Source organism: Anas platyrhynchos, chromosome 2 (assembly GCF_047663525.1).
Source record: "Anas platyrhynchos isolate ZD024472 breed Pekin duck chromosome 2, IASCAAS_PekinDuck_T2T, whole genome shotgun sequence".
Classification (NCBI taxonomy): Eukaryota; Metazoa; Chordata; class Aves; order Anseriformes; family Anatidae; genus Anas; species Anas platyrhynchos.
In genome coordinates this window covers 106,761,913-106,776,708 of record NC_092588.1, presented here as the reverse complement: position 1 = coordinate 106,776,708, position 14,796 = coordinate 106,761,913, and the positions used below count along the sequence as shown (strand labels likewise).

Genomic DNA, 14,796 nt, shown 5'->3' with positions numbered 1-14,796 from the left:
CTTGTATAGTTCATATATATGAACTTCCTTCCATATTACTGCATTTTGGTCTGGGTCTGGGATTCTTCAAAGGCAACACAAGTGGAAGTGAAACTACCAGGAGATGGATTCTGGCATTTTTAGCCTTTGAGGTGTTTTTAGGGAGCTCTGTGGGACTGTTTGCAGGAAGAGGTGAGTAATAATGTCAGAAGTTGTCCTGAAGTGTGCGAGAGGCAGAACATGCAAAACGCCATTTCAATATATGAGCCTGTTTCTCCAAGCTCTCTCGCTGAAGACAGTGCAATTTCTTAGAAAAGGATGAATCTCCACTCTTTTTATTCAGTATTTTTCAGACACAGAAAGTCAGGAAGTAAGGTCCTTTACAGAGTGCCAAGTGAACACTGCTAAAAGAATATTTATGAAGTGATGCCTAAACAAGTGCTGTAGCTTTTTTAATTTACAGTGATAAGCATCTGGAGTTCCTAGAACTTTTATTTGTTAAAATGGGGACACGTGAATGCCATCCTAAAGCGTGTTAATCATAGCTTTTCAGATATTTCATCAGCACGTATTTGGACCTCCACTGAGAAGAGCTTGTAAGGCCACTGCTGGGGTTGGGGAGGGGGAATGCTTAGCAGCAGACCTCAGTGGCAAAACAGTCCATCAGAGAAATAACTGGGGTTCCTGCAGCCGGTGCAGGCAAAAGCACACGTCAACACGTCAACAAGACATGCAGATCCCCGAGATCTCTGTCAGACTCCCCTACATCTCTACAGCTTGTGTAATACAGAGAAATAAAATGACAAGTGAGGAACAGCTTAGCCCAAACAGCAACTATCCATCTGTCTTAGGTCATTAGCACCGAAGGATCTTTAAGACCAATACTGAGCTTCACCAGACATAAGAGCTGTGAGAGCCCTGAGTGTTTTATGTCACAGCCCTGCTCACTGAAAGGTCAAACCAGTGAACCTAGATGCAGATGCTACTCTGAAACAACAAATAAATAATGCTGGCTGGTGCTGGACGCAGTTACATGACACAGCGTTTCGCACGCTGGCAGACAGAAACAGCTAGAGAGAGCGGCGCTGCTCTAACCTCAGCTTGGTACTGGACCGGCAGTAGCAATGCTGAGAAATTTTAGCAAAAATTCCCTAATATAGACATCGCTATGGAGGCTGAAAAACGCTACAAATAAATAAATAAATACATAAAAAACGCAGGACAGCTGATTGGTGGTAGCCAAATGGGTCTGTCTGAAAATAGCAAGTATCTGAGGTGGAGGCTGGCTCTGTCAAAATCAATAGCAAATCTCCCACTGACTTCAATTTTTACAACAATTTCAACCCTGTTTTCTATATGGACCAGTAAGAGAAAGGTGACAGGTTTTTTTTTTTTTTTTCTTCCCTTTTTCTTTTCCAGTATAAAGTGCACTGTTTGGAGAGCTGCCACTGACTCGTCAGCATTTGGCCCAGTTTTAAATAAATCTATATCAGCCAATTAGCTGTACAAAATAAATGCTGTCTCTTCAGCTGGCCTGGATAGTTTCTATGGCAGCCCCATATTTAATCTAAACTCCGTTCTTTTTCCATTTCTTGCCCTTCAAGCCACCAGCCACTTCACCACTTCACTTTGAAGAGGCTGTTGGAAGCAGAATGTAAAGGCAGACTGTTTCTCTTCCCCTGGCAGTCCTGTTCCCTTTACAGAGAGATTGGAGTATTTGCTCACAGCAGTGAGGCTCTGTCTGTAGATGTCATTTGCCATCAGTCACTGTGTCTCTTCTTAGACCCAAAGGACCCAAAATTATTTCTGCAGAAACTATGATTAAAACTCAGGATCACTAAATCCCCACTCTTTTCCCCCATGTCCTGTTTAATATTTTGTTTCAGAATAGAGTCAGTAAGTTTGTTTCAGAAATCCAAAACATATACATATCTGTGTTTTGATTTACAAGTATCACTTGTAATGTCAGAGGGTATATATATGCATGTGTGTCATTCTCCACCAACAGAAGTTCAGTGGATTCTGATATTTACATTCTTCTTTTCAGTGCTGTGACTGAGGAAATATGTTATTAAATATAATTACCTTTGTCAAATTTAATATTATCGGGTCAATAGGTTAATTTTATTGACTAAATTTCATTAGGAAATCATTGGTCTGTTTCTCTTACTTCTATTTAGTTTTGATTTTTTTCTTCCAAAGGCTGAATTTACTTGTAACTTGAGATCTGAATGCATGTGCCAGTCTTCCTCTTGTAGTTTGCCAAACTGCTGTCACATAAATAATGTTTGTATTCATTACTGCTTGGATACCAGAGTGATGGGCAACTTAGACTGAATAAAATGTTTAAAATGCGAAAGAGGCAGATCCTAAGATCATGTCTGCTCTGGAGAACTGAACTTTCCCAAACCAGGCTGGTAGCAGTTGAAGCTTCTGGTTCAGTGCAGCTATGCCAACACAGTCTGAAACGGTGTGAGTTGGGGTGGAATCCACCCTCATGCTGTGTTAAACAGGTCGGAGCCCTTGGACATCTCTCACAGCCTCTGGCAATTTTTTGAGCAGTGGTTTCTGGGAGATATCAAAACCTAGCACCGTACTGTGACGGAGTAGATTAAACGTGTTGTCATTAAAAAGATGATTTCTAGATATGTATGATTCCTCCATTAACTTCTTCAGGCTTAACTGTAGAGAGGGCTGTCTGTGCTGTGACTGTGATGGGGACGGAGAGGTGACTACTCACTGCAGTCAGCCTTGGATTTCAACAGGAGTGGAACTGGGCTGACGTTGAAAACGTCAAAATTCTCTTCTAACCATACCAACCACCTAAGGCAACCAAGCACACCTGAGTTTACTGATAGGGAATAGCATACCAGACAGCCGTGGCATTCAGGCCTGGTCACAGCCATCTTCTCCAGCCTTTAACACAAGCAGCTAAAACAAAGCAGAAAAGGTTTTGAGGAATTTGCTTCCTTCAGTATGCTTACCTCAGCTGCAGAATCTGTCTGATGATTGCTGTATCCATGCACAATCCTAAGAAGCCCAAAAAGATTACGCAAAGTTTTTAGACGTCAAGTATCTGTTGCTCCTAAATATCCCATTTCTATCTGCAGATAAATGTGTGCAAGTTTGTGTTCCAGTCTACTCTGATAAATTTACTCATGATTCCCATGCATTTTTGACACCCAGGCCTCATTACTATCATTCTTTATAGCTGAAAGAGTTTCAGCTGATTTATGCTGTGGCAACCTCTTGGATAAGTATCACAAGCTGTTGAGAAAAATCCCCTCTGAAAATCCATTTGAGCGAAATGAGTGAAATCCATTTTCACTCATTAGTCTTCAATGGATATGGGGGTCTAATGAAAGAGTCAGCTCCCTATAATAAAATAAAAAAAAAAAAAAGAGTGCTGTCTGCTTAGTTACACAGCCTGCCTGCTAAATAGAAGGAAGTAGCAATGAAGTGTCACACTTCAAAGACTCAGAGAAAGGACTGGGATGGTGATAGACTGAGCTACTGCATCCGTAATGAGAAGAAGCTCTTCTAATATTTCAGTGGGATGCATGGAAAGAAATACTGCGTGCTCGGATGTAGTAAAACTCAGAATCCCATTTTCAATGTTGTTGAAGAAAGAAGGGAGTAACCGTGGCAGAAGTCCTCTAAAACTGTGCTTGTAAAAGCACACAGAATGTGTTAGTATTTTCATTAAAATTTAAATTCAAAGGTGTGAGATGTGAGTGCTTGGCTTTTCATACAGCTAAATGCCTTTGAGGCTGGATATACTTTGGGGATACAGTATCCACAGTCAGTAGTATGTAGTCCTCTGACCACTGAATGTTTCCAATGTCCTACAATAAATAGGGGGTAATAAAAAAAATGTGAAACAACTTTAGTGTACCAGAGGAATAACTCAAGAGTGTTACTAACGTCATAGGTGCCCTTAACAGCAAGAGACTTCTAAGAGACACCTCCCCAACAATTTGAGAAAGTGGCCTTGATCACAGTCTGATAAATATAAAAGAGTGATACTTGTCTGGGTGAGAAGTATATCCTGATGCCACATCCAACAATAGTTTCACGCTGGTCAGATGAGCAAGGCACGTGTATGAGGCAACGACGGTCCTTTAGGAACATCACTGTACATTTTCCAACAGTCTGTCTCTAGCTATGATCAAATTCCAGTGCTTTGGCAGAAAATAAGTAAAAGTCTGACACGAAACCAGTTGTGACATTGTAGTCTGAGTGGAGGTTGTAGTCTGAGTGGAGAAAAAAGTCCTACTCAGTCTCTAGGAGTTACCAGTGGGAACCCAAAAGCATGGATTTAATACAGCGTAAACAAAATGACACATTTTTTTTTCAAATCTCATTGATGCTACCAGCTCAGTATATGTTGAAGAATTCATAAAACAGGCTTAATTTTCTCTATCTAAGAGAACTTTGCTCTTGTTTTATGCTCTGTTTTATCAGCTTGCAAAGTTCTATCTTAAAATAACATTGGTTCTTTGAGGAATACCAGAAAAAGTTTTGCCATGTACATTGCAGAAATGCGTAAACGCTTTTCACAAAGCTGGCTCCCTAGCTTTTCTACTCACATTTTCCAGTCTTCAGCATTTCTAATCAATCAGTTCCTCGTTTACACCCCAAATTTAGCATTGTTTTAAATTGCAGGGGGAGGAGGAGGATAGAACTGCTAAACTTTGTCCTGTTCATATTACTTGTGACAACAAAGTTATCTTACTCTTCTCAAGTGATGAGTAAGCCATTCTCAATAGTATTAAACCTCCCAACTTTGTGTTGCCTCCAAATTTTATGAGTGTACACGTAATTTTTGCTCCTAGAACACTAACAAACATAGTGATGGTTCTTTAAACTAACCCTAAGAAACATGGCTAGCAACTTCCCTCCTCTCAAATAACACCTTCTGTAGTATACCCTACTGTTGTCTCCATTTTTTCCAGCTTCTTCTCTAACCTAGAATTTTTATACTAATTTGCATTATTTTCACCTAAAGTAAGGATTTCCCCCGAGGATCAACAGCATTTTATGTAATATCTCTATAGACTAGATCTGGTCCATTATCCTTGTCTAAGAAACTGACAGCTCAAAACAATCCCCAACAGTAATGATTTTAACCACAGAAAACAACACGTTGAAATTTCTCTCATTTTTAATTTGCATCTCTGTTTTTAATCACTCGTTTTGAATCTGTTCTAAATGCGCATGGTGCTGAAGTCAAACTTATACCCATGAAAGCAGTTGGCACACTTTTTTTTCCTGTTTCTTGGGTATATTTGCCCAATCCATCGTTGCATACTTCTTTCACCTGGTACTATCTGTAAATGATAGGCATGAAAAATCTTTTATACTTGTGCTTCCATCTAACAAGGTCTGCAGTAATGAACAAAGATGATATGGGCCCAATGATTCATATATTTGACTTCCCTTTCAACTGGGGCAATTCCCATTCACCTATCATCATTCTCCTTAGTTATCCTGGAATTATCCTCACATATATCAAGCTCCTTGAAGATTGGGGAAAAGTATTTATTCAACAGAAGCTAAGTTAGACATCAAGAACAACGTAAAGATGCCCAACTTACCCTTGAGGTCACTGCCATGGCCTCACTTCATCCCTTGATTTCTTTATTGTTCCAGTAGAATTAAAATACAAACAAAAAAACTATTGCTTTGTTTTACTTCTCTGTGCTAGACATAGTTCAACAAGGCATTTATCCTTCATTCCTTTGCCTCTTTATTTTATAATCCCTGAAACAAAGTTTTCCCTGATAATCAAGGCCTCTTCTCACTTTTTGTAGGTTCTGTACTTATTCTTAGTGTCTTGCTTCAGTCATTTATTCACCCAGAGACTAGCCATTTCTCACAAATTCTCCTTCCTGCCCAGCATGCATAGATTATTTCCATTATTAATGCAAATCCATTCTTTCCTGCATTCAGTTCATTATGATCCTCAGGGCAGTCATCTTCATTCAATTATTTTTCTATTTTCTAAAAGCTTGCCATTCTAAAATATCAATCTATAGATTTATATTTGTCTGCCTTGCAATATAAGGAGAACTGAATCCATTCATAATCACTTCCTCCTAGAATATTATTTTTTGGTCAGCTGTTCTGCAAGATCCTCCTCACGCACAAAAACTAAGCTTAAAATAACCATGCATGTTGTTGTTTTAAAAATTTCTGTACCAAAAAGTCAGTCTCCTGAAATGTCTAAAAATACCTAAACCTTGCTATTATTGATGATATTTATGTCTGTGTCTGGAGAGGTTACGTCTCTTATGCTCATACAATTTCCCTTATAATTTATTTCTTTATCCATTTATAGAAATGATTGCCCTCTTCCAAATCTCAGCCTGTCAGATCATAACACCACCTTCTACCTAAATACTGTCCAAGTTGGGCCTCTTTTACTGTCCTTGCAGGGATTTTCATCCTAACAGATAATGTTTTATTCATGCCATCACATTTTAAGATGGATAAACACAATTTGGCTGTTTTACTTTGCTGCAACTTTGGATTTCCTGACTTTTATGTATTTTAAGTTGCATCCACATAGGCCTGTATATAAAATTTACTTGTTTTCTTTTTAGATTGAAGAAACCCCAAAGAAAAACAGCATGAACTTCCCCACCCTTTCACAAAGTGGTTATAAATATACCCATTCATATTAGATTAACTTAACTGCATTTGGTTTGGCTTGGTTTTATTTAGCAATATACACTACTTATGAATAGTTCTCTTCTGTGCCGCTGATGCTTTGTTCTAGTCACTACTCACCCACTTGCGTGAGGTGATATTGGAATACTGATTGAATTCAAATCAATATACATCATTCATAATATACAGAAAATGTGTATTGTTCAAAAAAACCTGTCAGAAGCAGCTTTAACACAAATTCTGGAGTTCTGTTGGAGGAGATTGCCCCAAAATCTTCAACCACCTTCTCTCATAGTCATTGATTTTTGGGTCTTCACAGAAATACAGGCAAGGAATGGATTACAACACAGTCCCTCAGCAAATATGCCAAGCTCAATTCTTCTTAAACATCACTACAGGCTAGACTACAGTGCAATAGAAAGTTTGCAGGCTAGAAGTTTCAGCACTAGTAAGTTGTTATCATGCACTCAGAGTAAAAATATTGCCATTAAAATGCCTAGACATTCTCTAAAGTGTTAAAGGTAAGTCCTCCCATGACTAATCTCATACATGTTAAGCCTGAGACTGCCTATCAACTCATTTTATTTCCTATCTGAAGAAGATAGGAAACCTAACCTTAGATTTCCAAAGAAATATATAGCTAAGCTAGTATTTTAATACATTCCTTTTCCAGTCAGCTCTGCTGGGATTTATATGAAAAGCAGCAAGAAAGATTTGAGCTGTCACACTTGACTTTGAGCTGCCAAACAGAGGTACTGAAGGTTACAGGCTAAGGTTTAATGTATATTTCTCCTTTCCTTACAGGCAGAGATGGTACGTGCTGCTTTCCAAGCACAAAGATCTTTCCTGGTGTTAGCATCTCAGTGTCAAGAGCCTCAAGAGGTAAGAAAACTAACCTAGAGTTTCGAGAGGCACTGTATTAAAAAGGCTGTGTTCCTTTATGTTTTGTATCAGTCCCTGAATTTGCTTTTATTTGTTACTTTATTTATGTAGTGCACTTAGAGGCTCGCTTTCAGTGTTATTAGCATGATACTGCTGTAATCAGAAAGACATGGTTCAGAGTTAAGAACCTTTTCTGTACCAATACATATAAGATCACTGCAGAAACCAAAAGAGGTTTTCTTTATAGGGCTGTAAGTGGGATCAGTTTTTCTCTAGAAGCTGGAAATGCTATGCAATACAATGGCTTTTTGCTAGCTCCACAGGGTTGCTGTATGATCGACTCTGAAGTGAGGGAATAGGCTATTGAGAGAAAAAGAATCAATACTAGCTCCTAGACTGCATATTCTCCAGGCTGAGGTCCAGGTTAGGCTAATTTTGGAAGAGAGGCAGGGCTTTTTGTCAACAAAAGAAAAAAGCATTTTATATCTTGATTTATTTACTTTTGCGGTAACCCCTCACAACTAGAAAGCTCACGGAAGCCGTGGAGTTGTTATGGTATGTCATTTGTGGTTTCAGTAGGGCCCAGTAGCACTGTATCATTCCTGGGAATGGTGATCCGGTAGCCCTTCTGTGGGATCACCCTTGACCCTTCCTTCTGGGAGTGTGCAGAGGATCAAGACTTCACTTGCACAGGCTCACTGTGTCCTCCACTTCTGTCTTTTTCTCAGCTCCCTGCTCCATAGTTTATTAAAATCTGTATTCTCAAATCAGAACTCCCTGCTACTCGTACGAATTATTGAAACCTCACTGTCATTGTGGATCTTTGAGACACAAATTGAAAGTTTTTCCAATCAGTACATTTTAATGACAAGTATACTCAAGGAAAAAAAGAAAAAAAAAGAAAGGAAAAAAAAACCACAGATATTCCAGGTGAGACTTCAGATTTGTAGAGTTCCAAGTAAGAAGGGATCAGTTGTTTTTGCAGCTGTCCCTGATCTCAGAGAGTAGAAGTGGGTCATGACTCACAGAGAACAGGCAAAATTCCCACTGGTGCAGGCCTCAAGCAGTCATTTATATTGGCTGTGAATACAATTGCACCCAGTGGCCCACAAAACTCTTCATGCTCATAGGTAAAATATTTGCCAATGAACAGTTTCCAGTGGCCCATAATGTAATGCAGTGTTCTGAATTGCTGGTGTCCCTGCTCTGGTGACCGAAAAAGCTACGGCTCGTTATTTATATGGCCTCCTGTGATAACGTGGTATCAGTGTGATTTTCTCTGCTTTCATCTAACTATCTTTTAGCACAGAGGAAGTGCCACAATACATGTGTGTGCACATCATTTCCAAGGTAAAATACCAGGAATATTACAGGTTAAGCTTCCTTCCTCAGTGACAACAAACCCAGTCCAATTACTGATTTATTTTTTTTTTAACATAAAGACTGCTAGGTATACTTTTTGATAGGCATCCAAAACCAGGTTGTTAATTCTTTTCTCCTTTTTGCACATATTTTTTTTGTTCAGATTTACATTCAGCTATACTATAGACAGCCTGAAACTAATTGAAGGCTGCCTTTTCTGTGCAATTTGAGTAGTATTTTCCACTGAAGAGAGTGACAGTTCCAGGCATCAGGCTCTTTCTATCTGCATCTCACTGGCAAAAAAAAAGATCCTTTTGCAAAGCCATATTGGTTAACAGTTTTGAAAAAGCTGTTTAGCACCAGATAACCCTATGGAGGGAAAGCAGTGGGGTTCTTACCCCCCAGGACTTTATTGGTGTGATGTTCTCTGGGCTCGGGTTGTATTTACAGCCTAGAGCCACAGAGTCAGTGTGGAATCCAAACAGGAAAGCTAGTCATTAGGGTATCAGAATGCACAGAGTAGAGAAAAGCAAATGAAGATGACAGCATATCTATAAATGCAACAGAAAAGAGAGTAATTCTGTCATTCAGCTGTCTAGACTGTTTGCTTTATAATGTAAAGCTGTGAATGAGCCAGCGAGCTGCGATTATGGCATAGTAGCTTTGCAGACATTCAGAGACAGCGGTGTGGAGACTGAGGGGATTTACTGAGTTCCTGTCATGTTGGGATGTCATACATGGTGCCTTTAAAAAAAAAAAGAGGGAGGGGAAAATGCCCTGGAAAAATAAATTAGCTCAGCTCTTGCAGCTTACAAACTAATGAAAAAGGAATTCAAACACAAAGAAAGCTCCTATATGTATAATAATCCTTAGATATTTTTTTGCTTAGCAAAGGCAGAAGAGAAATACCTATCATACAAAAAGCAGTATTTTTTCCCCTCTATGAAAATGTTGAAGGCTCTAGTATTCATTTAGGTCTTTAACTCCTTCTGTGAGTCACCAGCAAACATTTTCAAACAGTTAAGCCTGTTTAAGTTGCTGTTGCAGTTTTGCTTCTTGATAATGATGCTGATATTTTTTCACTTGGAATCTGCTGCAGTGCACAGCCTTTATTATCTGTATATGTGAAAATAGTAGGAGCCGAGAAGGTAATTCCAGCTGGCATACCGATCTAGCATCAACTGCAATAAATTACTTAGCAGAGAGCATGTTCTGTTACTTTTTATGGTCATGTTCTATATTTGTGTGTGCAGGGGAAGAGATCACATGGCAAAACCACTGTTTGATATTCCTGTTTGTGTATGTCCCAGCTAATGGCTGCGGGATGCAGGCTCATTCAGCAGGATGGAATTCTTGAGTTTATCCACTTCTTAGAAATTATTTGCTGACGCCAAACTTCAAATGTTAAAACTAAAAAACTTATAAGTTGTTTATTATAGAGAGATAGCAGAAAGAAGATGGTGAATTGGAAAGAAATTAGACTATTGTTATATTCAGGGAGAAGTAGTTTAAAAGGCATTTTGAGAGCATATTGCCTGGGCAATTCAGAATATAACGTGTTAAAGAAACCTTTCACATAAACCTTCACAAAACAGTATGATATAGCCTGGTTCTCAATTTTCTTCTCCCTGTAGTCTAAGTCAAATACAACTTGGACTGTAAAATTATTATATTATATTGCATAATAATTTAAAAGTTATTAGTCTTACTGAACAACTTTATCTGTTTATCAAGTTGTTTGTTTTTTTTAATGATCTTGAATACTAACATATGAGATCACTGCTCAAAGGCATGGCACGGAATTCATTGTGAATGGTGATTTATATATCATCTCTTTATGAGTTGTTTCATTTCACTTTGTGTTCAAAATTTTAATTATTAATTTTATATATTGATAACTATATGTTATATGCAATATATAAATAATAATTTATAAATATATAAATGTAATTATGTGGTATTTTAAATATTAATTATGTGTATTAATATTAATTACCAATTATAAAGCTCACAGCAATAAATAGTTCTAGAATAAGGTAAGTTGCTGCTGTGTTTATCAGGAGCTACTCACATTCACTTTATTCCTCAGACTTGTTACGTGAAGAGGGTGAGGTTTTTGTTAATGAAGTCATGGTATGTATGTTGACATTGTTGACTTGAGGCCTTATTTAAGTGTGTTTGAAGTTAAGTCTTCCTACAAACAGAAAAATGCCCTTGTAAGTAGGCAAAACTGAATGGAAGCAACTCATGATAACAAGTACTGCAAACAGATTTAAATTACAGATGCAATTCAGACCGTAATTTATTATGTAATTTCTCATTAAACTAAAATGCTGACTTCATATGACTGACAGAACTCATGGATTTAATTACTAACATTGTGCAGACACATTCCAATTAAATACCTTGCTTGAATATCTGGAGTCTATACATAGGAAAGTGAGAGATAAGGGAGGGCTTTTTCTTTTTTTCTTTTTCTTTTTCTTTTTCTTTTTCTTTTTCTTTTTCTTTTTCTTTTTCTTTTTCTTTTTCTTTTTCTTTTTCTTTTTCTTTTTCTTTTTCTTTTTCTTTTTCTTTTTCTTTTTCTTTTTTTCCACTTAGAAAATGGGAAAAAATTAAACCCAGGAAACTGTTTTTTGAAATTATATTGAGAACCGTAAGAACAAATCCTAAAGTTTTTGATTTCTTCATAGTCAAGCAAAAAATGCATTGTAGAAACAGAATAGTTCTGTAATTTCTTTGAGGAGAGTCATTCTCAGAATTTTTATATAGAAATTAAAGATGGAGATTTACAGTTCCCTACTCTCTGTTAGTTTGGGTTTGCTCATTTTTTTCTCTCTTCTATTTTTAAATTACTCCAGTAATAGGACTCGTGGGATTTCTTATTTTGCATCCTAGCAGGATTTGTTTTCTTATTACCTTGACTTTTTTTTTTTTTTTTGGCTTACATCAGTCCATTTCCCACTCCTTTTCCTCATATCTACTGGAGTCACCCTTACTGTTTTCCAAAAATATAAAGACTAGGATACTCCCTGTCTTATTAACTCATTACTTACTTACGCAAAAGAGTTAGAGACAAGTTTTGCTGCCATTCTACTTAAGTTAGCTGACTGCTGCAAACCTGCACCTTTGTATCTAGAAATAGCTTAAGGAAGAATTTGGTTCAGCCCTTTTAAGGTCCTCAGGTCTCCAATTTACAGAGGGGGCCAAAGAGTGACATGGACAGAGCCTGAGAATCCTGAGCTCCAAAGGGAACCCCTTCCCCCCTCCTGTCCTCTGAAATCTTGCCAAACTGTTGACATATTTTTGTTATCAGCACGCCTACAACTGCATGCGACGCGTGGTCACAGCCTCAGTGATGGACCAACTGACAGTGTTCAATTGCTGCCTTGCAGTGTTCACAGGCTCATTTTTGGATATTGTTGCAAACTCTTACCTAGTTTCAGGTCCACTTTAGTCCTTGATTACTGCGTCGCTGGAAGCGTATTGTCAGTCTCCAGATAGCCCCCTGGCACCTGTTACCTCGTGATTTTGTCTCAGAGGTGTCAGATTGCATTTAACCAGCCTCAGGCTCATGACATTTTCTGATTGTGTAGGTCTGCTTGCACCATTTCTCCTTCCTCATTTGTGTTTGCCAGAACACCCAGGTTGATAGCCCCTGCAATGAAAAGAGTGAGGCATCTGAGACTGGGTTCTGCCCTGAGGGCAGTGCACTAGGATTTAAGAAGGCCCAGAGACCCCTCAGGATCCAGGAATACAGAAGGACCAGATCATCTTCCAGCCTGTGCAGAAGAGAAACAGAGGCAGAGAGGCACATTAGCACCTGCGTCTAGACTGGCTCACATAGTGCCACCAGGCAGAGATTCTCCAGCACTTCATGGTCTGTGTAAGAAGCAGGCTCCAGTAAGCAAGGGCTCCTTGCACTGTTTTAGCCCAGTACACCTGTACTTGGACTAAGAACAGAATCACCCTGTAAGGAAGACATTATCCAAGATGGCACTCTGCATGTTGTCCAGCATACACATCTGACGTAACCTGCTGGGGATCCCATAGGCTCTTACTGGAGTTCTCCTGTGCCCTAAAATAACATCCTAAAATCACCAGACTACTTTTCAATCCCTATAGCAATGTTCATGTTGATACTGTGCCATGTGAGAACCCACTGAACTATGCTGATGGGACACTCCTTTTCCCATTAAGCATCATGTTCTTTATTTCTGCTAAACACGAATCCAAACCGGTATGCTCCTTTCTCTGTGCTACCCAATTGTTTCCCAGGATTTTTGGACTGTGCGTGATCTGATACAAGGGAAAGCACTGGGGCTACAGCTGACTAAAAAGCAGGGCTTTTCAAGTTGACATTTTATTCCAAATTTTTTCTGGTTTTATTTTGGTCTATTTTCGCTCTCTACAGATACCTTAAAGGAGGCTGTAGAGAGGTGGGGGTTGGCCTGTTCTCCCACGTGCCTGGTGACAGGACGAGGGGGAACGGGCTAAAGTTGCGCCAGGGGAGTTTTAGGTTGGATGTTAGGAAGAGCTTCTTTACTGAAAGGGTTGTGAGGCATTGGAACAGGCTGCCCAGGGAGGTGGTGGAGTCACCATCCCTGAAAGTCTTTAAAAGACGTTTAGATATAGAGCTTAAGGATATGGTTTAGTGGGGACTGTTAGTGTTAGGTTAGAGGTTGGACTCGATGATCTTGAGGTCTCTTCCAACCTAGAAATTCTGTGATTCTGTGATTCTGAATCAGACCAAAACCACTCCGAGGCTTCTTACTGAACTGAAAATAGTCTTACAGTTTTTCACTGGGGAGATCCCAGGTGAACCACTTGAGTGTCCAGGGCTGGAAGCCCAGGACATCCCTGTCCTGGGACATGTCCATGTGAAACCTAGATGAACTTAACAAAAACTTGTCAGATCTCACAAGTGGTGCACAAAACACGTGTGGCTCCACAGAACACCATTTTCTGACAGAACTTTGTTACTTCAGATGCTCAGGGGTACACTGGCATGGACTACAATCACAACAGCAATGGTTGAGGAGTAAATCAAAAGGCTGAAAAAGTTCATTTGTGTAGTTGTTGTTGAGGTGTGGGATGTTTGTAGGCTTGTGTGCCTCAAGCAGGAGAACCCCTCCTTGTTGAATGTGCTGCCCATGGGGAGCTGTAGTGGAAAGGAAATCAATAGGTAGAGCATTCAAGTCCATTTAAAGAACAGCCAAACAGTCCTGGCCAAAAGTATTGGAGTGATTCGGCACTGCTGGAAACTGATGCACACAGTTCGTACCAGGCCCTGGAGTTCTCCACTGGTCAGCAGCTATGTGCCTTTCACGTTCCTCTCCATCTGTTCTCTGTAAGAGTCAGAGTTTCAAAACAAACCCGTGAATGACTAGATTAATAATTCGTCGTGTGGGGTTTGGGGTTGGTGTTCCCGTTTGTTTTTTTTCACAAGCACAAAACTGCTACAGCTAATGTTAGATTGAGGGTTTATGTGCGATCTAAGAGGAATAAATGCCAAATACCAATTAAGTCACTTTGGAAGCACACAAATGCATGTAAGCTTCTGTGTTGATGACACTGACCAGACGTTTCTGCAGCTCTGTCTCCCTGCACCATGGTCCTGCCGTTGCATGGCAGTGAGTTGACATGGGCAAACCCGTGCTACTGACAAATAGTTGTTACACCCCTGTGTTAGGATTTACAGCCTAAGAAGATGAGAACGGAATAAATTCCTGCCTCTCTGTAGTTAGTTAGGAGACCTCTGAACCCTGGAAATATCAGAGGACTACAGGGATGTGAATGTGGTCATCACGCAGAAAGATCTCGCTGATGGCCTCTGCCCGCCGTTAGTGCTTCCAGAGAAAGCAACGCATTAGGGTGCAGGAGGCTAGACTGCAATCGTAA

General features: G+C 39.4%; 1 protein-coding gene across 2 annotated transcripts in view; it reads left to right on the top strand.

Annotated features, from left to right (window-relative positions):
- CAP2 (cyclase associated actin cytoskeleton regulatory protein 2) overlaps positions 1 to 14,796 on the top strand; it is a 64,207-nt gene that overhangs the window by 22,658 nt on the left and 26,753 nt on the right. For both annotated transcript variants that reach the window (XM_072033322.1, XM_005023047.6), the window contains exon 4: positions 7,456 to 7,533. In XM_072033322.1, coding sequence (XP_071889423.1) covers positions 7,456 to 7,533 — 78 coding nt within the window. The remainder of the gene's footprint in view (positions 1 to 7,455; positions 7,534 to 14,796) is intronic.